The following is a 20,212-nucleotide window of genomic DNA, read 5'->3' as shown; positions in this document are numbered from 1 at the left end:
ATCATACCTGGAAAGAATGAGGTTAAGTGAAAAGGTAGGAGAATGTAATTTGTAGAGCATTGTCATAGATGTAGAAGCTATTTATTGTCAGTGGTTTTCCTGTTAGGTGCAGTATTTTGTGAGTCTGATGAACTCTCAGGCCATTTTGGAACTTTGACATCAAAAGACAAATAGTACTGGAGATTACATTTAGATTTATATTTTGTTTATTTTTTTGGCTAGATTACATATTCATATGGTATAACACTCAAAATGAAACGTAGACTGTGAATGAAAAATCTCATTTATTTCCCCATCACTCCTGTTCACATTTCACCCAGTTCGTTTTATTGGAGGCATCCAAAGATTCCCATGTCATATTCTTTGTGGAGATAGTCTGTGCTTATCAAAGAGATTCTTGCTTTGTCCACTCAAATTCTGTCTTTACCAGAGATCTGTTGATGTAGATTTATTTCATTTAAATAGGGAAGGAAAAAATTACTAAGGGGACAAAAATCAAAACTAGTAGCAGTATATTTAGCTACATATACAGGGTGGGAAATTGTTGAAGCAGAGAAGAGGTATACAACTTTGGAGAGGACGGTGGGTCTCCCCTACTCCCTCGCAGGCATAAATGTCACACACAGACTCTGAAGCAGGAAGTTTCAGTTTACCAGTTGTGGCTTGAGGAAGTTTTGTAAGGATGGTAGTGACACCTAAGGCGATGCCTGTCTACATGTGGCCCTGTGACCCCTGGGAGTCCCCAAGACCTTTTCTGAGTCCATGAGGTCAAGAAGAGTTCCATAATAATACTAAAGTACTTCTTGCCTTTTCCTTTTCCTTTTCACACGAGTGAAGAATGGGACTTGCCAGGCCATGCGCAGCCTGTTGTGATACTGCTAGGATGGCTGATGGAAGAAGGTGTGCCTTAAAGGTTTCTCAGTTTCAATTCCTAACATTGGTAGTTATAACCCACATAAACAAAAGCTCTTAGGGTCCTCAATACTTTTTGAGAGTGTAAAAGGGTCTGGAGACCAAAAAATTGGAGATTTGCTGATGTAGGAATGGGAGAAATGTCAATTTAATTTTTCCTTTCTGAATTGCAGTATCAGTACACAGCAGAAGAGTACCAGGCCATCCAGAATGCTCTGAGGCAGAGGCTGGGCCCAGAATACATCAGTAGCCGCATGTCTGGAGGAGGCCAGAGGGTAGGAGAATTGATATGCTTGAAAAGTGGGTGCTCCTAATAGCTGGCTACTCAGATGATCTCAACAGCTCCCTCTCTGGGTCCTCATGGATTCAGGTCTCTTGCTCACTGTTGCTAGATGTTCCCTCGTGTCTTTGGGAGAGGATGGGTTCCAGCCAGCATTGTCATTTGAAGTGACCCAAGTCTTGTCTTGAGACTTCCATGCCTGCCTTCTTGGGATTTTTATACCATCTTTTAAAAATGTTTCTTTTGCCTTTTGCTTCTAAATTTAACTTCTGTGTATATTTTTGGTCTTCTGTAATGTATATCAACCTGAGACTTGTACTTTTTTGGAAACTGCTAAGTGAGTGGATATCTTTCCCCTCTGAGTCTAGTCCCTCCCCTGAGACAAACATTAGTTCTAACTGGTTCCTTCTGGAAGATCTTTGAAATAAGTTCACTGAGAATTTCCCTGGAATGTTAAAGGGCAGTTTTGCCAAAAAAACAAAACAAAACAAAAAAACCCAAAAAACAAAACAAAAACAAAAAACTGGTAAGGAATAAATTAAGTGAATTTTGATTCTTATTTAAATATGGCAAGGAATTTTAACAAGCTTTTTTTTTTTTCTTCCCCTTAACTTTCTTGTTCCAGGTATGTTACATCGAGGGTCACAGGGTAATTAATTTGGCCAATGAAATGTTTGGTTATAATGGCTGGGCACACTCTATCACACAGCAGAATGTGGGTAAGTATATTTCCTGGCAATGGTGACTTCTTCATTTCCCTTACTTTTATACTAATTTCTGATGAGAGTATTTTGTGGGTGAGGATGTAGGGTAGGTATGTTTGGTTGGCAATAGGAAGAATATGGGTGAGGCACAGGGATCAGTATCCTCTTCAACTGGTTCTCTTTCCCACTCCTAGATTTTGTTGACCTTAACAATGGCAAGTTCTACGTGGGAGTCTGTGCATTTGTGAGAGTCCAGTTGAAGGTGAGGGTGATGGAATAGACCTGCTACCTCCAAGGATTGGGTGGGTGGTAAGAGAGAATGAGCAGGTAGAGAATTCTCTGGACTGTAGCACAGCCATGCTAGAGATCTAGGCTCAGAGCTGGGACTCAGCCAGTGTTCCTTAGGATGGTGGTATCCAAAGATTCTTACTCATGTGGCCTCTAAATGAATTCTGAAAAACTCACATTTTCTTTCCCATTTTAAGTTGACACCTGAAAGTTTTTACCATAAGTATAAATGAGATCCTCTGTGTTTCAAAAAGTTTGCGTTACACTGCTTTGCTTTTATGAAAGACCTATACTGGTACCTGTTTTCGCTTAACTGAAAGAAATCCGGAGAGGATTTTCACTTTTACGATAAACGGCATACGCTGGCAGCAAGAGTGGCACTGCCAGTCCATCCCTGGGAACTCCCCTCAGCATCTCGGCATCAAGCTGCCAGAGCTTTGAACTGTATTTGTGAACAATTTGCTTTATCTGGATTTATTGTTTGCATCTTTAGCAAGATGTGTCCTAAGGTGTCAGAAAAGCATAACAAGTTATTTTCCAGATCTGGGAATGCTCAAAAATTTTTCCATATAAATTAATGGTAATTGCTTCTTTGCTTTACACCATTTTGGCTTAAGAAAGTTTTCATAAGAATGTTCTACTTTCAGATAGTGGGGTAAGCCTGTACTTGCAACGATATGTTTTTAGCATATTGTAGAATTTGACACTCTAAAATAAATGTTACATCTTTCTCTTTCTTTTTTTATTCTAGTATAATGAACATACAGTGCTATATTAGTGTCAGGTGTACAATGTAGTGATTCAACACTTCTGTACATCTCTCATAGCTCCTCAGGATAAGTGTGTTCTTCATCCCTTTTAGTCCATGCATCTTTTTTTGTTACATCATTTTTAAATGAAGCAATGGATTTTAAATATAAATGATTAAATACCGTCATCCACTTAATACATGAGCAAACTATTCTCTAATCATGAGAAATTTTACATTGTTTCTTCTCAAACCCCTATTTCCCTTATATCTCTCCATTGGCTTTTGTCCATATATACGTGTGCATGTATAAATATCTGTGTGTATATGTATATATAAATAAAATGTATTATTTATAAATAAATATGTTTAGAATATATATATGTTTGGAGTATGTACTATATATGTTATATATATTCAGAACATTTTAATGAAACCTTAACATATTCCTCTGTGTGTGTATATATGTGTATATAAAAGTAATAATTTTGGGGGGTAAATATTCAGTGATCTTAAGGCTCTAAATTATAAAAAAATTTTTCTGGATTGAGTTACCATTACAGATATTATTAACACACAATTGATCAGTCAGTTGTGTCTGTGAGGAGGACAAAATAACTACATCAAAATTTATATACTTAATAAAAATAAATTTTTGTGGAAAATGCATTTCTTAATGAGATGGATGAAGCTTTTTTTGTTGTTTTAAAGATTTTTTATTTATTTGAGACAGAGCGAGGGTGCACACAAGAGCAGGGGGGAGGGGCAGAAGGAGAGGGAGAAGCAGACTGGCAGCTGAGCAGGGAGCCCGATGTGGGACTCCATCCCAGGGCCCCGGGATCATGACCTGAGCTGAAGGCAGACGCTTAGCTGACTGAGCCACTCAGGCGTCCCATAGCTCTTTTTTCTTTTTGGGTAGTTTATATGTTCATAGTTTCATACTACTTTTTCTTAGACGTTCAGCATTAATTCTATTCTAACTTCTTATTTTTATAAATAGTACTGAAAAACCTTGTTCATATAAACTGGGAATAGAGTTTTGTTACAGTGTCACTCATTTCTTTGAATAAGCTTTCTGAGTTATATCTCAAAAATCAGAGTGCTATCATCCAAAATTACATTTGGTTCTTTACCAGGTACTAACTTGATCAGGTGAACCTTCATTTTTGGCGAAAGCCAAGAAATGGATACCACCTGACCTGTGAGATTTGCTATTCAATCATTAGAATCTGTTAAATATAATATTTCATCTTTTCCTTTTGTTCACTGTCCCAGAGGTTTTTAGACCTTGGAGTAATGCACCTTAGGAAGATTTACGGTAGGTTAGTTGTGTGCCTTTTTTATGTGAAAGAGGAAGAGGGAAGGGAAAATTGTCTCACACATTCCCAGGCGGATGAGGTCTAGAATGCAGTACTGGAAATGAGTTCTGTTACAGTTCTCGGTGCCCATGTGTCCTGAAGCAAGGTGCCTGGGTCCTCTTCGCCCAGTGCGAACGCCCTTGAGGGTGAGAAGAGCTGTGGAACCAGGGAGAGGCCTGCAGCTTTTCACGTTGGACTCTGAGCTCTTTTTCTACCTGTAGGATGGCTCGTATCATGAAGACGTGGGCTACGGTGTCAGTGAGGGCCTCAAGTCCAAAGCCTTGTCTTTGGAGAAGGCCCGGAAGGAGGCCGTGACTGATGGGCTGAAGCGGGCACTGAGGTAAGCGCAAGAGCTGGAGTCTAACCTGCTTCCGTTTGGCTCTGCTTTCAGAGCAGTTGTGATTTCTGTTCATTTGTTTAAAAGTTAAAATAACCCAAGTCTCACGTGTCCCCCTGCTCCCATCAGCCCTGCCTCCTCCTTCTCGTATTTCTCTCATGCTTTGTTATGCCTACGTCTCCCTTCTTTGGGAACAGGTGTAGAATACCATGTTCTCTATTCTGTCCTTGATTTTGCACACCCCCATCCCCGTCTTGAATCCTGAGACCTTTCCACACGAGTACAGAGATAGCTTTCCTATTCTGTCAAAACACCTGAACAGTTCTCATTGTGTATGTACAACTTAGTTACGTAGAACAGGTTTTGTTCAGTTTTACTTTTCTGGGGGTCATACATGGCCTTCGAGAATCAAAGTGAATTGAATCCCCAGAAAAACGTGTTTGAACATACATGAAAAACTTATAGTACTGTAACCTGTGCATGAGGCCAGATGTCTCAAGCAAAGTGCTTCAGTCATAGAGACAGATTGTGCTCTAAGCATGTGTCACCCACTGTTATTGGGGGAATTAGAACAGTCCTTAGAAAAAAAAAATCTCTGCTCTGGAATTAGTGCTTCATGGCAGGAGGTAGCTAATGGTGTTTTCTTAGTCTTTTTGTACTCCCTGCCTCTTGTTGAGGGCAGAGACTGGCAACGGCTGTGCCCAGTGCTGTATTCTGAGAGCCTGATACAGTGTATGAACATGGCAGGTACTCAAGAAACATTTCTGGATGTATATTAGGGTCCATCTCCTTTGCCGCAGTTGGGAAGCACTGTGCACAAAGGTCGTAACTCTGTTCTCTGATATTTACATGTAATCATTCTCAACCTGTTGCACTCTTTTTTTCCTTATCCTTAGAAGTTTCGGGAATGCACTTGGAAATTGTATTCTGGACAAAGACTATCTGAGGTCACTAAATAAGCTTCCACGCCAGGTATGTTAGAAGTGGATGAATGGACTGCCATCATAGGAAAGCTAGAGCCAGTTCCCTGGTGGCATGGGTTGAGTATTCCTGGAAGGAGAGAGAAGAAGGGGAGACCCAACCCTTTCAAGGTCTGGAATGTGTATTTCAGACTTGCTGGACGACCAGAGGCAACAGGAACCAATCACCTTATTTTCCAGCTGAAGGGATTGAAGCCTAGAGAATCTGTGCCACTTGTTTTCTTCTCCATGGAGAACTACGTTCAGGAATGGTCTGTGAAACCTCAAAAGGAGCACAGAGCCCCCTGCAGTACCCCTGTCATTCTTTAAAAACACTCAAAGAACCTCAGCTCTTCAATCTTGCTGCTCCTGCTGTTTAGGGGTCTAGAATCATGCATCCCTGGAGTCACTCTTGGCCAGGACTGAGTCAGGCAGAGGAGCCTTCCTGTTGTCTGGGTGGAGTGGCTGCTGTCTCCAGGGTGGTCTCGAGGCCCCCTGCAGTGCTGCCGCCCAGGGCGGCAGTCCCTTACTTGTCCTGGAGGGGTTCTTCTTGTGGAGACCCCCTCCAGAGCAGGGGGCACTTGGCATCTGTCAAAATGCCACACTTTCCCTTGTTAAAATCCTTTTCATATGTTACTGGACTCCATTTGCTTTATCTTGGTAAGGCTTTTTGCATCTGTGTTTATGAGGTATATTAGTCATGTTTTTTTTTCTTATGGTAAAAAACACATAACATAAAATTTAACATTTTAGCCATTTTTAAGTGTACAGTTCACTGATGAAACAGATTTCCAGAACTTTTTAGTCTTGGGATCCTGCAACTCTACCCATAGGACAACTCCCCTTCCCCCCTTCTAACAGCACCTGTTTATCACCATTCTACGTACTGTTACTCTGAATTTGACTACTTTAGATGCCTCGTGTAAGTGAAATCATCCTGGGTTTTTACTTTTTTGGTGACTTATTTCACTTAGCATAAAGTCCTCAAGTTTCATCTATGTTGAGCCTATGGCAGAATTATCTTCCCTTATTTTGGTGCACTTGACTGGCTTAGTCAGTTGAGCACGCGGCTCTTGTAAGTTTGAGCCCTGTGTTGGGTGTAGAGATTACTTACGCATAAAATCCTTTAAAAAAAAAGAATTACCGTCTTTTTTAAGGCTGAACAATATTCCACTGAATGTATACACTGCATTTTCTTTTTTCCTTTTTTCCATCAATGGACATTTGGGTGGCTTTCATCTCTTGATTTGGGAATAGTGCTGTTAGGAACATGGGTTTGCAAATACCTCTTCAAGATCCTGCTTTCAGTTATTTTGGATAAATATCTAGGTGGGATTGCTGGATCATATGGTAGGGTTTATTTATTTATTTATTTATTTATTTATTTATTTATTTATTTTTACACAGAGCTTGAGCTCATCTGAGCTCAAAACCTGAGCTGAGATCAAGAGTCATGCACATGGGACACCTGGGTGGCTAAGCCGTTGAGCCTTTGGCTCAGGGCTTGATCCCAGAATCCGGAATTTAGTCCCACATCGGGCTCCCTGCATGGAGCCTGTTTCTCCCTCTGCCTGTGTCTCTGCCTCTCTCTCTCTCTCTCTCTGTCTCTCATGAATAAATAAATAAAATCTTAAAAAAACAAAAAAAAAAGAGTCAGGCACTTAACCAAATGAGCCACCCAGACACCTTCATATGGTAGTTTTTTGAGGAACTTCGGCACTGTTTTCTATAACAGCCACATCATTTTATAGTTCAACCAACAGTGCACAAGTGTTCCAATTTCTTTGTATCTTCAACACTTACTATTTTCTGTGTTTTTTGATAGCAGCCATTCTAGTGGGTATGAAGTACTATATCTTCTTGTGGGTTTGATTTACATTTCTCTGATGATGAGTTTCAATATTGAACATCTTTTCGTATGCTTTTTGGCCATTTGTACATCATCTTTGGAAAAATGACTATTCAAGTTTCTTGCCCATTTTTTAAAATTTATTTTTATTTATTTATTTATTTTTTAAAAGTTTTTAATTATTTATTCATGAGAATGCACAGAGAGGAGAGAGAGAGAGAGCCAGAGACACAGGCAGAAGGAGAAGCAGGCTCCATGCGGGGAGCCTGACGTGGGACTCTATCCAGGGTCTCCAGGATCACACGCTGGGCTGCAGGCGGCGCTAAACCGCTGAGCCACCAGGGCTGCCCTTGCCCATTTTTTTTTTTAAATGGGCTATCTAGTTTTTTGTTATTGGGTTATAGGAATTCTGTATATATTCTGAATATTAACCCCTTTTCAGAGACAGGATTGCAAATTTTTCTATTTCATAGGTTGCATTTAAAGTGTTTAAGTTTGACATTGTCCCATTTGTATATTTTTTGCTTTGGTTGCCTGTGGTTTTGGTGTCATATGTAAGAAATCATTGTCAAATCCAATGTCCTGAAGCTTTTCCCCTAACTTTTCTTCTATGAGTTTTATAGTTTGAGGTCTTTAATCTGTCTTGAATTTATTTTTGTTTATGTTGTAAGACACAGGTCTAACTTCATTCTTTTGCATGTGGATATCCAGTTTTCCCAGCATCATTTTTTTTTTTTTTTTTTTTTTTCCAGCATCATTTGTTGAAAAGACTTTCCTTTACCTCATTGAGTGGTCTTGGCACACTTGCTGATACTCACTTGATCATATATGCAAAGTTTTATGTCTGGATTCTCTATTCCAATGGACTGTGTGTCTTTATTTATGGCAGTATCATACCATTTTGATCACTGTATCTTTGCAGTATGTTTTGAAATCAGAAGGTATGAGTCCTTTAATTTTGTTCTTTTTCAATACTGTTTTCATTATTTGAAGTCTTTTGAGGTTCTATATGAAATTTTAGGGTGAATTTTTTTGTTTATGCAAATGATGCTATGAGAATTTGATAGGGTTTGTGTTGAATCAGTAGGCCTCTTAACCATGTCAAGTCTTCCAATTTATGAACATGGGATGTCTTTCCATTTATTTGTGGCTTCTTTAATTACTTTCAGCAGTGTTTTGTAGTTTTCTGTGTACAGGTCTTTCCCATTCTTGGTTAGGTTTATTCCTGAGTATTTTATTCTTTTTGATGCTATTATAAATGGATTGTTTTCTTCATTTTCTTTTTGGGTTGTTCATTACTAGTATATAGACAGAACTAATTTTTGTGTATTGATTTTTGTATCCTTCAATTTTGCTGAATTTGTTTATTCTAACAATTTTTTTTGTAGTCTTTAGGTTTTTCTGCATATGAGATCATGTAATCTACATCTAGAGATACTTTTCTTTTCCACTTTGGATTCCTTTTATTTCTTTTTCTTGCTGAATTGCTCTGGCTAGGACTTCCAGTATGCTGAGTATAAGTTGTGAGAGTGGGCATCCTTGCCTCATTCCTTATATTATAGAAAAGCTTTCAGTCTTTCACCATTGAGTATGATGTTAGCTGTGGGCTTTTCATATATGGCCTTTATTATGTTGAGGTATATTCCTTCTATTTCTAGTTTGTTGAATATTTTTATCATGAAAAGGTATTGAGTCTTAATTGAATGCTTTTTCTGCATTAATAGAGATTACCATGTGCTTTTGTTCCTTCTTCGTGTTACTCTGGTATATCACATTGATTGATTTGTGGAGTTGAACCATCTTTGCCTCCTATGAATAAATCCCCCTTGGTTGTGGTATATAATTCTTTTAAGGTGCTATTGAATTCAGTATGCTAGTATTTGGAGGGTCTTTTTTTTTTTTTTTTAAGATTTATTTATTTATTTGAGAGAGAGAAAGAGTGCATATGCATGAGCCAGGAGAGGGGCAGAGGGAAAGAAGCAGACTCCTTGCTAAGCATGGTGTCCGATGACCTGGAGCTCAGTCCCATGACCCTGAGATCATGACCTGAGCTGAAATCAAGAGTCAGCCGCTTATCCAACTGGGCCACCCAGGTGCCCCCAGATCTTTGTATCAATATTCATCAAGGATATTGTTCTATAGTTATATTGTTCTATAGTTTTCTCACAGTTTTTTTTTTTTTTCCCTTCTTGTAGTGTCATTGGTTTTGTTTTGTTTTCGTTTTATTAAGTTTCTTATTTTAGTTCCAGTCTAGTTAATATGCAGTGTTATATTAGTTTCAGGGGTATGATATAGTCGATTCAACAATTCTATATATTACTCAGTGCTCATCATGATCAATGTATGTAGTGTCATTGTTTGACTTTGGTCTTACAAAATGAATTGGAAATGTTCCTCTGCTTTAGCTTTTGGAAGAGTTTGAGTACTGGTGTTAATTCTTTAAATGGTTGAATTGTCCCACGAAGCCATCTAGTTCTGGGCTTTGTTGTTGGTAGGTTTTGGACTAGTGATTTAATCTCTTAACTAGTTACTGATCTCTTCAGGTATTTGCTTCTTCATGTTTAAGTCTGGGAAGGTTGTATGTTTCTAGGAATTTGTCCATTTCTTCTAGGTTGTCTGATTTGTTGTATAAGAAATTATAAGAAATAATTTTATTTCTGTGGCATTTGTTATAATGTCCCTACTTTCTGATTTTAGTTATTTGAGTCTTCTCCCTTTTTTCCTTAGTTAATCTAGCTAAGGGTTTATCAATTTTGTTGATCTTTTTAAAAAAGTTAAAAAAAACCTAATTCTTAGTTTTGTTTCATTTCTTTTCTTTAAGATAGATAGATAGATAGATAGATTTATTTATTTATTTATTTATTTATTTATTTATTTATTTATTTATTTATTTATTTATTTATTTATGATAGAGAGAGAGACAGGCAGAGACCCAGGAGAAGGGAGAAGCAGGTTCCATGCTAGGAGCCCGACGTGGGACTCGATCCCGGGACTCCAGGATCGCGCCCCAGGCCAAAGGCAGGCGCCAAACCGCTGAGCCACCCAGGGATCCCCTAATTCTTAGTTTTGTCAGTTTTTTGTCTATTGCTTTTCTATTCTGTATGTCATGTATCTCTGCTCAAGCTTTATTTCATTTTATCACTAGCTTATGTCAGCTATAAACTTTTCTGTTAGCACTGCTTTTGCTGCAAACCATAAGTTTTGATATGTTGTGTTTCATTTTCATTGCCTCAAGATATTTTCTAATTTCCCCTGTGACTTGTTCTTTGACCCACTGGTTAAGAGTGTACTGTTTAATTTACACATGTTTGTGGATTTTCCACTTTTTTCTTCTGCTATTGATTTCTGGTTTCATTCCACTGTGATCAGTAAGCATACTTTTGTATGATTTCTGTATTCTTCAACTGGTTAAGACTTGTTTTGTTGCCTAACATGTGGTCTCTCCTAGAGAATATTTCATGTATATTGAGAAGAACTTATATTCTGTTTTTGGGTAGTATTGGGTATATGTCTGTTAGGTCCAGCTGGCTTTATAATGTTCAAATCCTCTATTTCCTTATTGATCTCCTATTTGGTTATTCTACCCACTATTGGAAGTACAATTTGACAACTCCTACTATTATTGTATTGTGTTGCTATTTATTTCTCTTTCCAGTTCTGTCAGTTTCCTTTATGTATTTAGGAGCTCTGGTGTTTGGTACACAAAGATTTATAATTGTTATACCTATTCAGTGAATTGACCCTTTAATCGTTATATAATGTCCTCCTTTGTCTCTTGTAACAGTTTTTGACTTAAAGTCTGTTTTGTCTGGTATTAGTATAACCTGCCTTGCTCGTTTTTTGTATCAGTTATATGGAATATCTTTTTTCATCCTTTCACCTTTACCATGTGTCCTTAGATATAAAGTGAGTCTCTCATAAGAAGCATATAGTTGTATCTTGTTTTTTTAAATCTGACTAGCCAATCTGTCACTTGATTGGGGTGTTTAATCCATTTACATTTGAAGTATTGATAGGGAAGGACTTACTATTGCCATTTTATTGTTTTCTGTATTTTGTAGCTTTTTTGTTCCTCCTTTCCCTCTTACTGCCTTCATTTGTGTTCTATTGACTTTTGGGTAGTGACATGATTTGATTCCCTTCTTATTTCCTTTTGTGTATATTCTATAGCTATTTCCCTTGTGGTTATCATTGCAATTTTAAAACATCTTAAAGTTGTAGCATTCTAACTTGATAAGTTCAGTTGCATACAACAACTCTATTCCTTTACAACTCCACCCCTGTTCCACTTTATCTCATTGATGTTACATCTTTATATATTATATACCCCGTATCCGAGATTTGCTGTTATAAAAACTGTGATTTTTTTTAAATTGTAATTGTTTTTAAAAATTCTATATTCATGGAGCACCTGGGTGGCTCAGTGGTTGAGTGTCTGCCTTTGGCTCAGGTCATGATCCTGGGGTCTTGGGATCGAGTTCTGCATCAGGCTCCCTATGGGGAGCCTGCTTCTCCCTCTGCCTGTGTCTCTGCCTCTCTCTGTGTGTCTCTCATGAATGAATAAAAAAAAAATTCTGTGCATCAAAAGTACAATAATATAGGCTACTATGTTTACTGGAGAATTTATTATTTTTCATATAGCTTTGTGTTGGTGTCTAGCATCCTTTTGTTTCAGTTTGAAGAACTCCTTTTACCATTTCTTGCTCTGCAAGAAATGGTACTCCCTCTGCTTTTGTTTTTATAATAGTCTTAATTTCTCTATTTTTGAAAGATAGTTTTGCTGGATACAGTATTCTTGACTGAGTCTTTTTCTTTCAGCACTTTGAATATTTCATCCCACTCTGTTCTGGCCAATAAGGAGAAACCTAATAATCTTATGGAGGCTCTCTTGTATGTGATAATTTGTTTTTCTCTTGCTGCTTTCAAGATTTCTTTTTGTCTTTGACTTTTTAAAAATTGAGATATAATTGAATATAACATTATTTTAGTTTTAGGATACAGCATAATTTGATATTTGATAGATTATTAAATTATCAACATAATAAGTCTAGATAACATCTGTCACCATACCTACAGTTCTTTTTTAAATGATAACTTTTAAGATTTACTCTTTTAGCAATTTTCAAATATACAGTATTATTAACTTTAGTCACTATGCTGTGCATTATATTCCCATGACTTATTTTATAACTGGAAGTTTGTGCTTTTTCATACACCCTCCCACCTCCTATTTTGCCTGCCACCTGCCTGTTCCTGGCAACTACTGATCTGTTCTCTGTACCTATGAGCTCCCTCTCCCCCATGAGATTCCACATGTAAGTGAGATGATACAGTGTTTGTCTTTCTCTGTCTCACTTCAGTAGCATAATGCCCTCAAGGTGCATCCACATTGTGGAAAATAGCAAGAATTCCTTCTTCTTTATGGCTGAATAATATTCCAATGCATATTTATTACATTTTCTTTATCCATTCATCCATGGTTGGACACTTAGGTTATTTCCATACCTTGGCTATTGTAAATAATGCAATAATGCTGCAGTGGACATGGGGTGCAGTTATCTTTCTGAGTTAGTAGTTTTGTTTTCTTTGGATAAATACCCAGAAGTGGAATTGATGGATCACATGGTAGTTCTATTTTTAATTATTTGAGGACCCTCCATACTGTTTTCCACAGTGGCTATACCAGTTTGTATTCCCACCAGCAGTGCATAAGGGTTCATCTTTCTCTACATCCTTGCCAACGCTTTTTTTTTTTTTTTTTTGGGATAATTGCCATTTTGACAGGTGTGAAGTGGTATCTCATTTTGGTTTTGATTTGTCTTTCCCTGATGATTGGTGATGTTGAGCATCCTTTCAAACATCTGTTGACCATTTGTGTATCTTTGGAAAAATGCCCATTTTTAAGAAAGAAATTATTTAGGTTTTTTTTTTTTTTTTTTTTTTTTTTTTTTGCGCTATTGAGTTGTCAGTTCTTTACATATTTTGGGATTAACTCCCTATCATTTACAAATATTTCATCCCATTCACTAGGTTACTTTCTCATGTTTATAGTTTCTGTTGCTCTGCAGAAGCATTTTAGTTTGATGTAGTCACGCTTGTTTATTTTTGCTTTTGTTGGCTTTGCTTTGGTGTCAGATCCAAAAAGTCATCACCAAAACCAATATTAAGGGCTTATCTCCTGTGTTTTCTTCTAGGAGTTTTATGGTTTCAAGTCTTACACTCAAGTCTGTTCTTCATTTTGAGTATATTTCTGCATTGCGTCAGATAGTGGTCTAGTTTCATTCGTTAGCATATACTGTCCAGTTTTCCCAACATTTATTTATTGAAGAGATTGTCCTTTCTACATTGTACATTCTTGGCTTCTTTGTCATAAATTTGCTGATTGTATAAACATGGGTTATTTCTGAGCTCTCTATTCTGTTCCATTATTCTAGGTGTCTGTATTTATGTCAGTACCACACTGTTTTGATTACAATAGCTTTTTAATACAGTTTGAAATCAGGTAGCAGGATGCCTTCAGCTTTGTTCTCAAGTTGGCTTCGACTATTTGGGGTCTTTTGTGATTCATGACAAATTTAATATTGTTTGTTCTATTTCTGTAGAAAATGCCATTGGAATTTTGATAGGAATTGTCCTGAATCTATAGATTGTTTTGGTTTGTTTGGACATTCTATATTAATTCTTCCAGTCCACAGCATGGAATATGTTTCTATTTATTCTTCAGTTTCTTTCATCAGTGTCTTACAGTTTTCACTATACAGGTATTTTACCTCCTTGGTTCATTTGTTGCTAAAAGTGTTTTATTCTTTTTGTTGAAATTATAAATGGATTTGTTAATTTCTCTTTCTGGTATTCTGTTATTAATGTACTGTCTCTGACTTCTGGCAGTTTGATTTTTTTTTTTTTTTTAATTTATGATAGTCACACACAGAGAGAGAGAGAGAGAGGCAGAGACACAGGCAGAGGGAGAAGCAGGCTCCATGCACCGGGAGCCCGACGTGGGATTCGATCCTGGGTCTCCAGGATCGCGCCCTGGGCCAAAGGCAGGCGCCAAACCGCTGCGCCACCCAGGGATCCCTGGCAGTTTGATTATAATGTGCCTTGGTGTGTGCCTCTTTGGGTTTATTCTAGAAGTAGTTTTATGAGCTTCTTGAATTTATCCTTCCTTTTGCTCAGATATTGGCCATTATTTCTTTAGATAATCTTTCTGCCCCTTTCTCTTTTTCTTCTTCTGAGACTCTTTTAGTATACAGTGTGACAGGTGTCCTATAGGCCCTGTAGGCTCTGTCATGTTTCTTCATTCTTTTTTTGTTTCTCTGATGAGATGATTTCAAATAACCTGTTTCCATGTTGCTGATTCTTTCTTCTGTGAGATCAAGTCTGCTGTAAAACCCCTCTAGTGAATTTTTCAGCTGTTATTATATTTAAAAATTTTTTATATTGTTAGCTGCTTTTTTATAGCTTTTTAAAAAATATTTATTTATTTATTTATTTATTTATTTATTTATTTATTTATTAATTATTTATGATAGACACAGAGAGAGGCAGAGACACAGGAGGAGGGAGAAGCAGGCTCCATGCCGGGAGCCCAATGCGGTACTCGATCCCGGGACTTCAGGATCGTGCCCTGGGCCAAAGGCAGGCGCCAAACCACTGAGCCACCCAGGTACCCCTATGACAGTTATTTTGTTAATATTCTTCCATGGTATTCATGCATCACTGTCCTGGTTTCATTTAGCTATCTGTGTTCTCTCTTACTGATTGAGCATCTTTATGACAGTTATTTTATTTTATTTATGTATTTTAAAGATTTTATTTATTTGACAGAGAGAGCACAAGCAGTAGGAGCTGGAGGGAGAGGGAGAAGCAGACTCCCGGCTGAGCAGGGAGCCCAACATGGGGCTCGATCTCAGGACTCTGGGATCATGACCTGAGCCAAAGGCAGACACCCTACCAACTGAGCCACCTAGGTACCCCTATGACAGTTATTTTAAATTTGTTGTTAGCTCATAGATTGTGGTTTTTTTAAGGTCATTTTTTGGAGTTTCATTTTGTTCCTTTGGGCCACATTTCCCTGTTTTTCTTTTTTTGTTTTGTTTTGTTTTGTTTTGTTTTGTTTTGTTTTTTTGAGAAAACAGCCATCTGTCCCAGTCTTTATGTATTGGTTTGGTGCAGGGGAAGACCTTCACCAGTCAGCCCAGCTAGAGGTTCTAGTACTGCTCAAACCTTTTGTGATTCCCCTCTTCCTGGCATCTCACTTTGTAACTGTAGCTCTAATGTGTTCTGGTGCTCATCTCTGTTTTTAGGGCTTTCAAACTCTGCTGACCCCATCAGCATGCTGAGTCAGGTGAGACAAAAACCAATGCCTTGGGCAGCCCCCAGACAAACTACAACACTGGATGCACAGTTTACTCTTGTTTCCATCCCAGTGGAAGAGCCCAGGATGGGAAGTATTGCTGGTTGTATTGCTCTATGCTGGGTGAGGGCAGGGGCAGAGGCATGAGTGGGCATGCAAAATGCCATGAATTTTCCTACCTCTTCTGTTGGAATCTTGTCTTGGTTTTATGCTGGCCTGAGTCCTATAGCTTCTCAGCTGGTCACTGGAGCGCTCACAAAGGTACTCTAGTCTGTATGTTGTTAACTCAGTGTCTATAGGAGAAGGGGTGGGGACCTTGGAGCTTCAGAGTCTACCATTCTGATAACATCCTTCTCCTTTTCTTTTTCACTTTTATTTTTTTCAAGATTTTAAAAAATGAAGTGCAACATATACACAGAAAACTGTGTAATTCATAATGTCACAGCCTGATGAATTTTTAGAAGTGAACAGAGCTATTTATCTCCCAGATAAGAAAATTACCATTACCAGCACCCCTCAGCACCATCTCATTCACTACTTGACTTCTTTGAAAAGTAACTATTGTCCTGACATCCTTATTCTGACTTTTATTTAGCCTCATAGATTTTTTTCTTTCTTTCTTTCTTTCTTTCTTTCTTTTTTAAAAAAAATAATCTCTACACTCAGTGTGGGGCTCAAACTCACAACCCTGAGATAAAGAGTTGGATGCTATACCGACTGAGCCAGCCAGGTGCACCAGCCTTGTAGATTTTTTTTCTTGTTTTAGAACTTTATGTAAATGAAATTGTACTTTATAAAAATTGATTGTGCTTGCTTCGGCAGCACATGTACTATAAAAATTGATTGAAGTATGAAAATGTACCTATAAACATGTAGAAAAGTATATGCATCATAAACGTTCAGCTTGATGAAGACATCCACTTAACTAGCATCTAAATCAAGAAAAAACTTTACCAGTGTCCTAGAAGTCGCAGTAGTGTCCCTTGCAGTCACTGCCAAGTCGTCCTCCCCTTCTCTTTACTACTAAGCAACTAAGAAACCACTTTTAGCAACATAGATTAGTGTAGACTCTTTGTACTTCTGGGAACCAAACAGTATGGACTGTTTTGTGTTTGGCTTTCATTTGGTGTTAGTTCTCACAGATGGTGAGATGCAGGAACGGCCCCAGGTTGGGAGATTGCCTGTGGCCTTGGCTAGCAGCTTACATCCGTGCTTTGCCGGTTTTCCTCTTCCTGTGTTTTGAAGGACACTGAGCTGTGCCATAGCAGCCTGAGGCTTCTTCAGTGGTATGGGGTATTTTAGGGGGAGGTCCTGGAAGAAAGGGCTGGGAAAGGGCAGGCCTCCAAAAAGACTATGTGTGATCATTTCCATGAAAAAGAAAAAGTCCACAGCATCAGACAGATCCAGCTGCCAATGAAGGATTCAAATTAGAGCTTACAGACCATTTGCCTTGAATCATAAAGTAAGATCCCTTTTTATCAAAACTTATTAATACAGAACGATGTAAAGTAAAAAATAGTTTTACTTCTTCTCTTGTAATTAAAAATATTAGTTGAAGTGTGGATCCTTTGTCTCAGCTTTTTTAAATTTAATTTATTTATTCATGAGAGACATAGAGACAGAGACACAGGCAGAGGGAGAAGCAGGCTGCATGCAAGGAGCCTGATGTGGGACTCGAACCCGGGAATCTGGGATCATGCCCTGACCCAAATGCAGGCATTCAAACGCTGAGCCACCCAGGTGTCCCCTTTGTCTCAGCTTCTGAGGACCAAGAGGGGTGATGGATGAGGACTGTCAGATACTGCTCTCCAGGAACCCAGGTCGTCAGGCTGGGACAAGGGAGGGAAGTGCAGCTGGAGGGTTATTTACCCCCTCTCTTCCCTTCTTAGTTGCCTCTTGAAGTGGATTTAACCAAAGCCAAGAGACAAGATTTTGAACCATCTGTGGAACAAGCAAGATATAGCAGCTGCCGGCAGAACGTGGTCCTGGGACCCCCCAAAGCACAGAAGGTGACCTCCCCTTGCAGACTGAGCCTCTCAGAGGATCCCCCCTGTGTGGTGCAGGAAGAGAAGGCTGGCAGCTCCCGGTGAGGCCACGGTTCCCAGTTTCCTCCCTTTCCACTCTTCCTCCTCAGGTGGTCCAAGGGACCTTCATTCTTTACCCACTGAGCCAGCCAGTTGGTCTGTGCACAACCCCAGGAATCACACATGGGTTACTACTCCCTTAGCTCAGGACCTCACGCCTGCCTTGTGGCTCTTGTGCTGCAGGAGCCTGACTTCTGTCATGGAGAGCGATGCCACATACCAGCGGAAGCTCCGGCAGAAACAGCTGCAGCAGAAGTTCCGGGAGGAGATGGAGAAACAGCAGCAAGCCCAACTACTTGCCTTGTCAGTTGAAAAGAAGAATCTGGGTGTGTGAGAAGGACGGAGTGGAGGCGGTGGGGAGCTGTCCCAAGGGGCCTGCCCGACCCCCGGCCAGCGGGAACCCCATGGCACTTGCCCCAGGTTCCACGCAGGAGAGGAGTCTAGGTGATTGAGAGAACGAAGTCCTATTTTAAAAGACACTGCTCTGTTTTAAGGGAAGGCAACAGGCCTTGACATCATCTAGAACTAGATACTGCAGCGGATAGAACTTTTCTCCCTTCCAGGTACCGTGGCCACCTCTGCTAGGAGGCCTAAGTGGTCTGCAAATATCAGGCAGACTTCCTGGAAGATAACGCTTCATCCTAAGCTTTGGTTTACTCGAGTTTAGACTCTGTGGTACTGGGACAGATTCCTGGGGAGTCTTGCTCGGATAATAGAAACAAAGGGCTTATCTCAGACCAATGGGATCTTTGTCTAGCTTCTCCCGAAGAATTATAAAGATTTAGAGGACCTTCTTTGGGTTAACTCATTAGTATTCCCCTCAGCACCGACAGGCTTAAATTAATGTAGGGGGAAAACACATCTTACTGTGCTGGACCTGGAGTTTCCGACCACTGCAGAAACTCCTGGTGGGGAAGGGTGTGCGGAGTGTCCCCACCCTGACCACACAACCAGAGCCACTGTTTCTATTGGTTTTACATACTGAATTTCTGCTTAAGATTTTTTTGGAACAAGGGTTATAGCTTTAAAAAGTAAAAAAAATGGACCAGAGAGCTTCTCACAACCCCTCTATTTTATATGCTGGTTAAAGAGAAATGAACCCCAATTTGGTGAGAAGAAAAAAAGAATACAGTCTTTCTGATCTCTTGTAGATCTGCAGGTAGGGACGGGCAGTCAGGAAGCTTGACTTGGCTGCTGGCTGTGCCAGGAGCCGGTGTAACTCTAGGCGGCTTTGCACTTCTGAGGCTCTCCTGCAGTTCAGTGATTGTGTGCATTTGTCTCACTCCTTGCTCCTCCTCGCTGCCTCGTCTTGCTCCTCGCTCGCTGCTTGCGTGGGAACTGTAGCAGCGCCGCCAGCACCTCCTCTGAGGCAGAGCACTCCTGTGATTGCTGTTTCGGAGCCAGCCACGGACAATGACTTCCTTACAGGTAAGAGCCACGTGAATGACAGTGAGTACCTACGAAATGCACCTTTGGTTGTCACTAACACATTTTGTTTTTTAATTTTTATTTATTCATTTATTTTTGTCACTAACACATTTTAAAAGAGGCATAAAAATCCTCATTTTTATCTGTTTTATGGCCCCGAAGGTTTTGGGACAAAAGAAGACCCATAACTGGCTGATGGCAGTTCTGCTAGCACACACTCAGCTCCTCTGTTGTCCTAAGAGAAGCTCTGCTGTACTTTTGGGTGGGGGACAGAGCAGTCCCAGAATCTGTCATAGTCCACTCGTGACGTGGAATTTCCTATGACCAGTGCTTTGTATGAGAATGCTTGTTTGATTCTGCATTTCCCATGATCCTGGTCCTCACAGACAGCCTTGGAATGTGGGATGTGGATCCAGAAGCAGGCGAGAGTGATACCAAGGCCTTGTATAAACCAGAGCCGCTCCAGATCCCTGACACCGCAGTCCTGAAGAACCAGGTGGTGACCTGGAACCTCTGCCAGCAGAATCCACAAGCAAAGTCTGGACCCTTGCACGGCATCAACCAAGATATCACAGGTAGTAATGTGTTTAGGGACAAAAATTGAAAGAACTTGGGTTTAATTCTATGCATTTTAGAGGAAGAATGCCATTTCATTTTAAGAAGTTGGGTGATAGTATGCTGGAGGAACAGCAGTCTGAGAAAATGAAAGAGAACTGGCTTATGAGCCAGAACCCTTCTTTTGCAGTCCTGACCAGAGCTGTAGCCCTTGTAACCCTTGCTTGCAGTAGGGAGCTTACATGACAGAATGGAGAGCTTTTCCATTGCGTTTGGTTATTGTAACTTGGTTTAGTGTTAATAGAGTGATCTGCCCTAATAGTTTTCACTCTTAGCCTTTTTGTTTATGTTAGG

The 20,212-nt window shown here is 39.5% G+C and overlaps 1 protein-coding gene across 17 annotated transcripts in view; it reads left to right on the top strand.

Moving 5' to 3' along the window:
• Positions 1-20,212, top strand: part of RAD52 (RAD52 homolog, DNA repair protein) — a 119,455-nt gene that overhangs the window by 95,600 nt on the left and 3,643 nt on the right. For 11 of the 17 annotated variants that reach the window (XM_072799533.1, XM_072799534.1, XM_072799530.1 and 8 more), the window contains 10 exons: positions 1,086-1,187; positions 1,818-1,911; positions 2,091-2,158; positions 4,512-4,630; positions 14,968-15,101; positions 15,742-15,782; positions 17,681-17,877; positions 18,059-18,201; positions 19,220-19,303; positions 19,690-19,878. In XM_072799533.1, the coding sequence (XP_072655634.1) occupies positions 1,086-1,187; positions 1,818-1,911; positions 2,091-2,158; positions 4,512-4,630; positions 14,968-15,101; positions 15,742-15,782; positions 17,681-17,877; positions 18,059-18,201; positions 19,220-19,303; positions 19,690-19,878 (1,171 nt within the window). Of the gene's footprint in view, positions 1-1,085; positions 1,188-1,817; positions 1,912-2,090; positions 2,159-4,511; positions 4,631-5,523; positions 5,600-14,967; positions 15,102-15,741; positions 15,783-17,680; positions 17,878-18,058; positions 18,320-19,219; positions 19,304-19,689; positions 19,879-20,212 lie in introns of those variants that run through there. The other 6 variants (XM_072799536.1, XM_072799537.1, XM_072799538.1 and 3 more) reach the window with 3 other exon arrangements.

This window comes from Canis lupus, chromosome 25 (assembly GCF_048164855.1).
Source record: "Canis lupus baileyi chromosome 25, mCanLup2.hap1, whole genome shotgun sequence".
In the NCBI taxonomy this organism is placed as follows: domain Eukaryota; kingdom Metazoa; phylum Chordata; class Mammalia; order Carnivora; family Canidae; genus Canis; species Canis lupus.
Note: the sequence above shows the minus strand (reverse complement) of the source record. Positions and strands in the feature narration are given on the sequence as shown.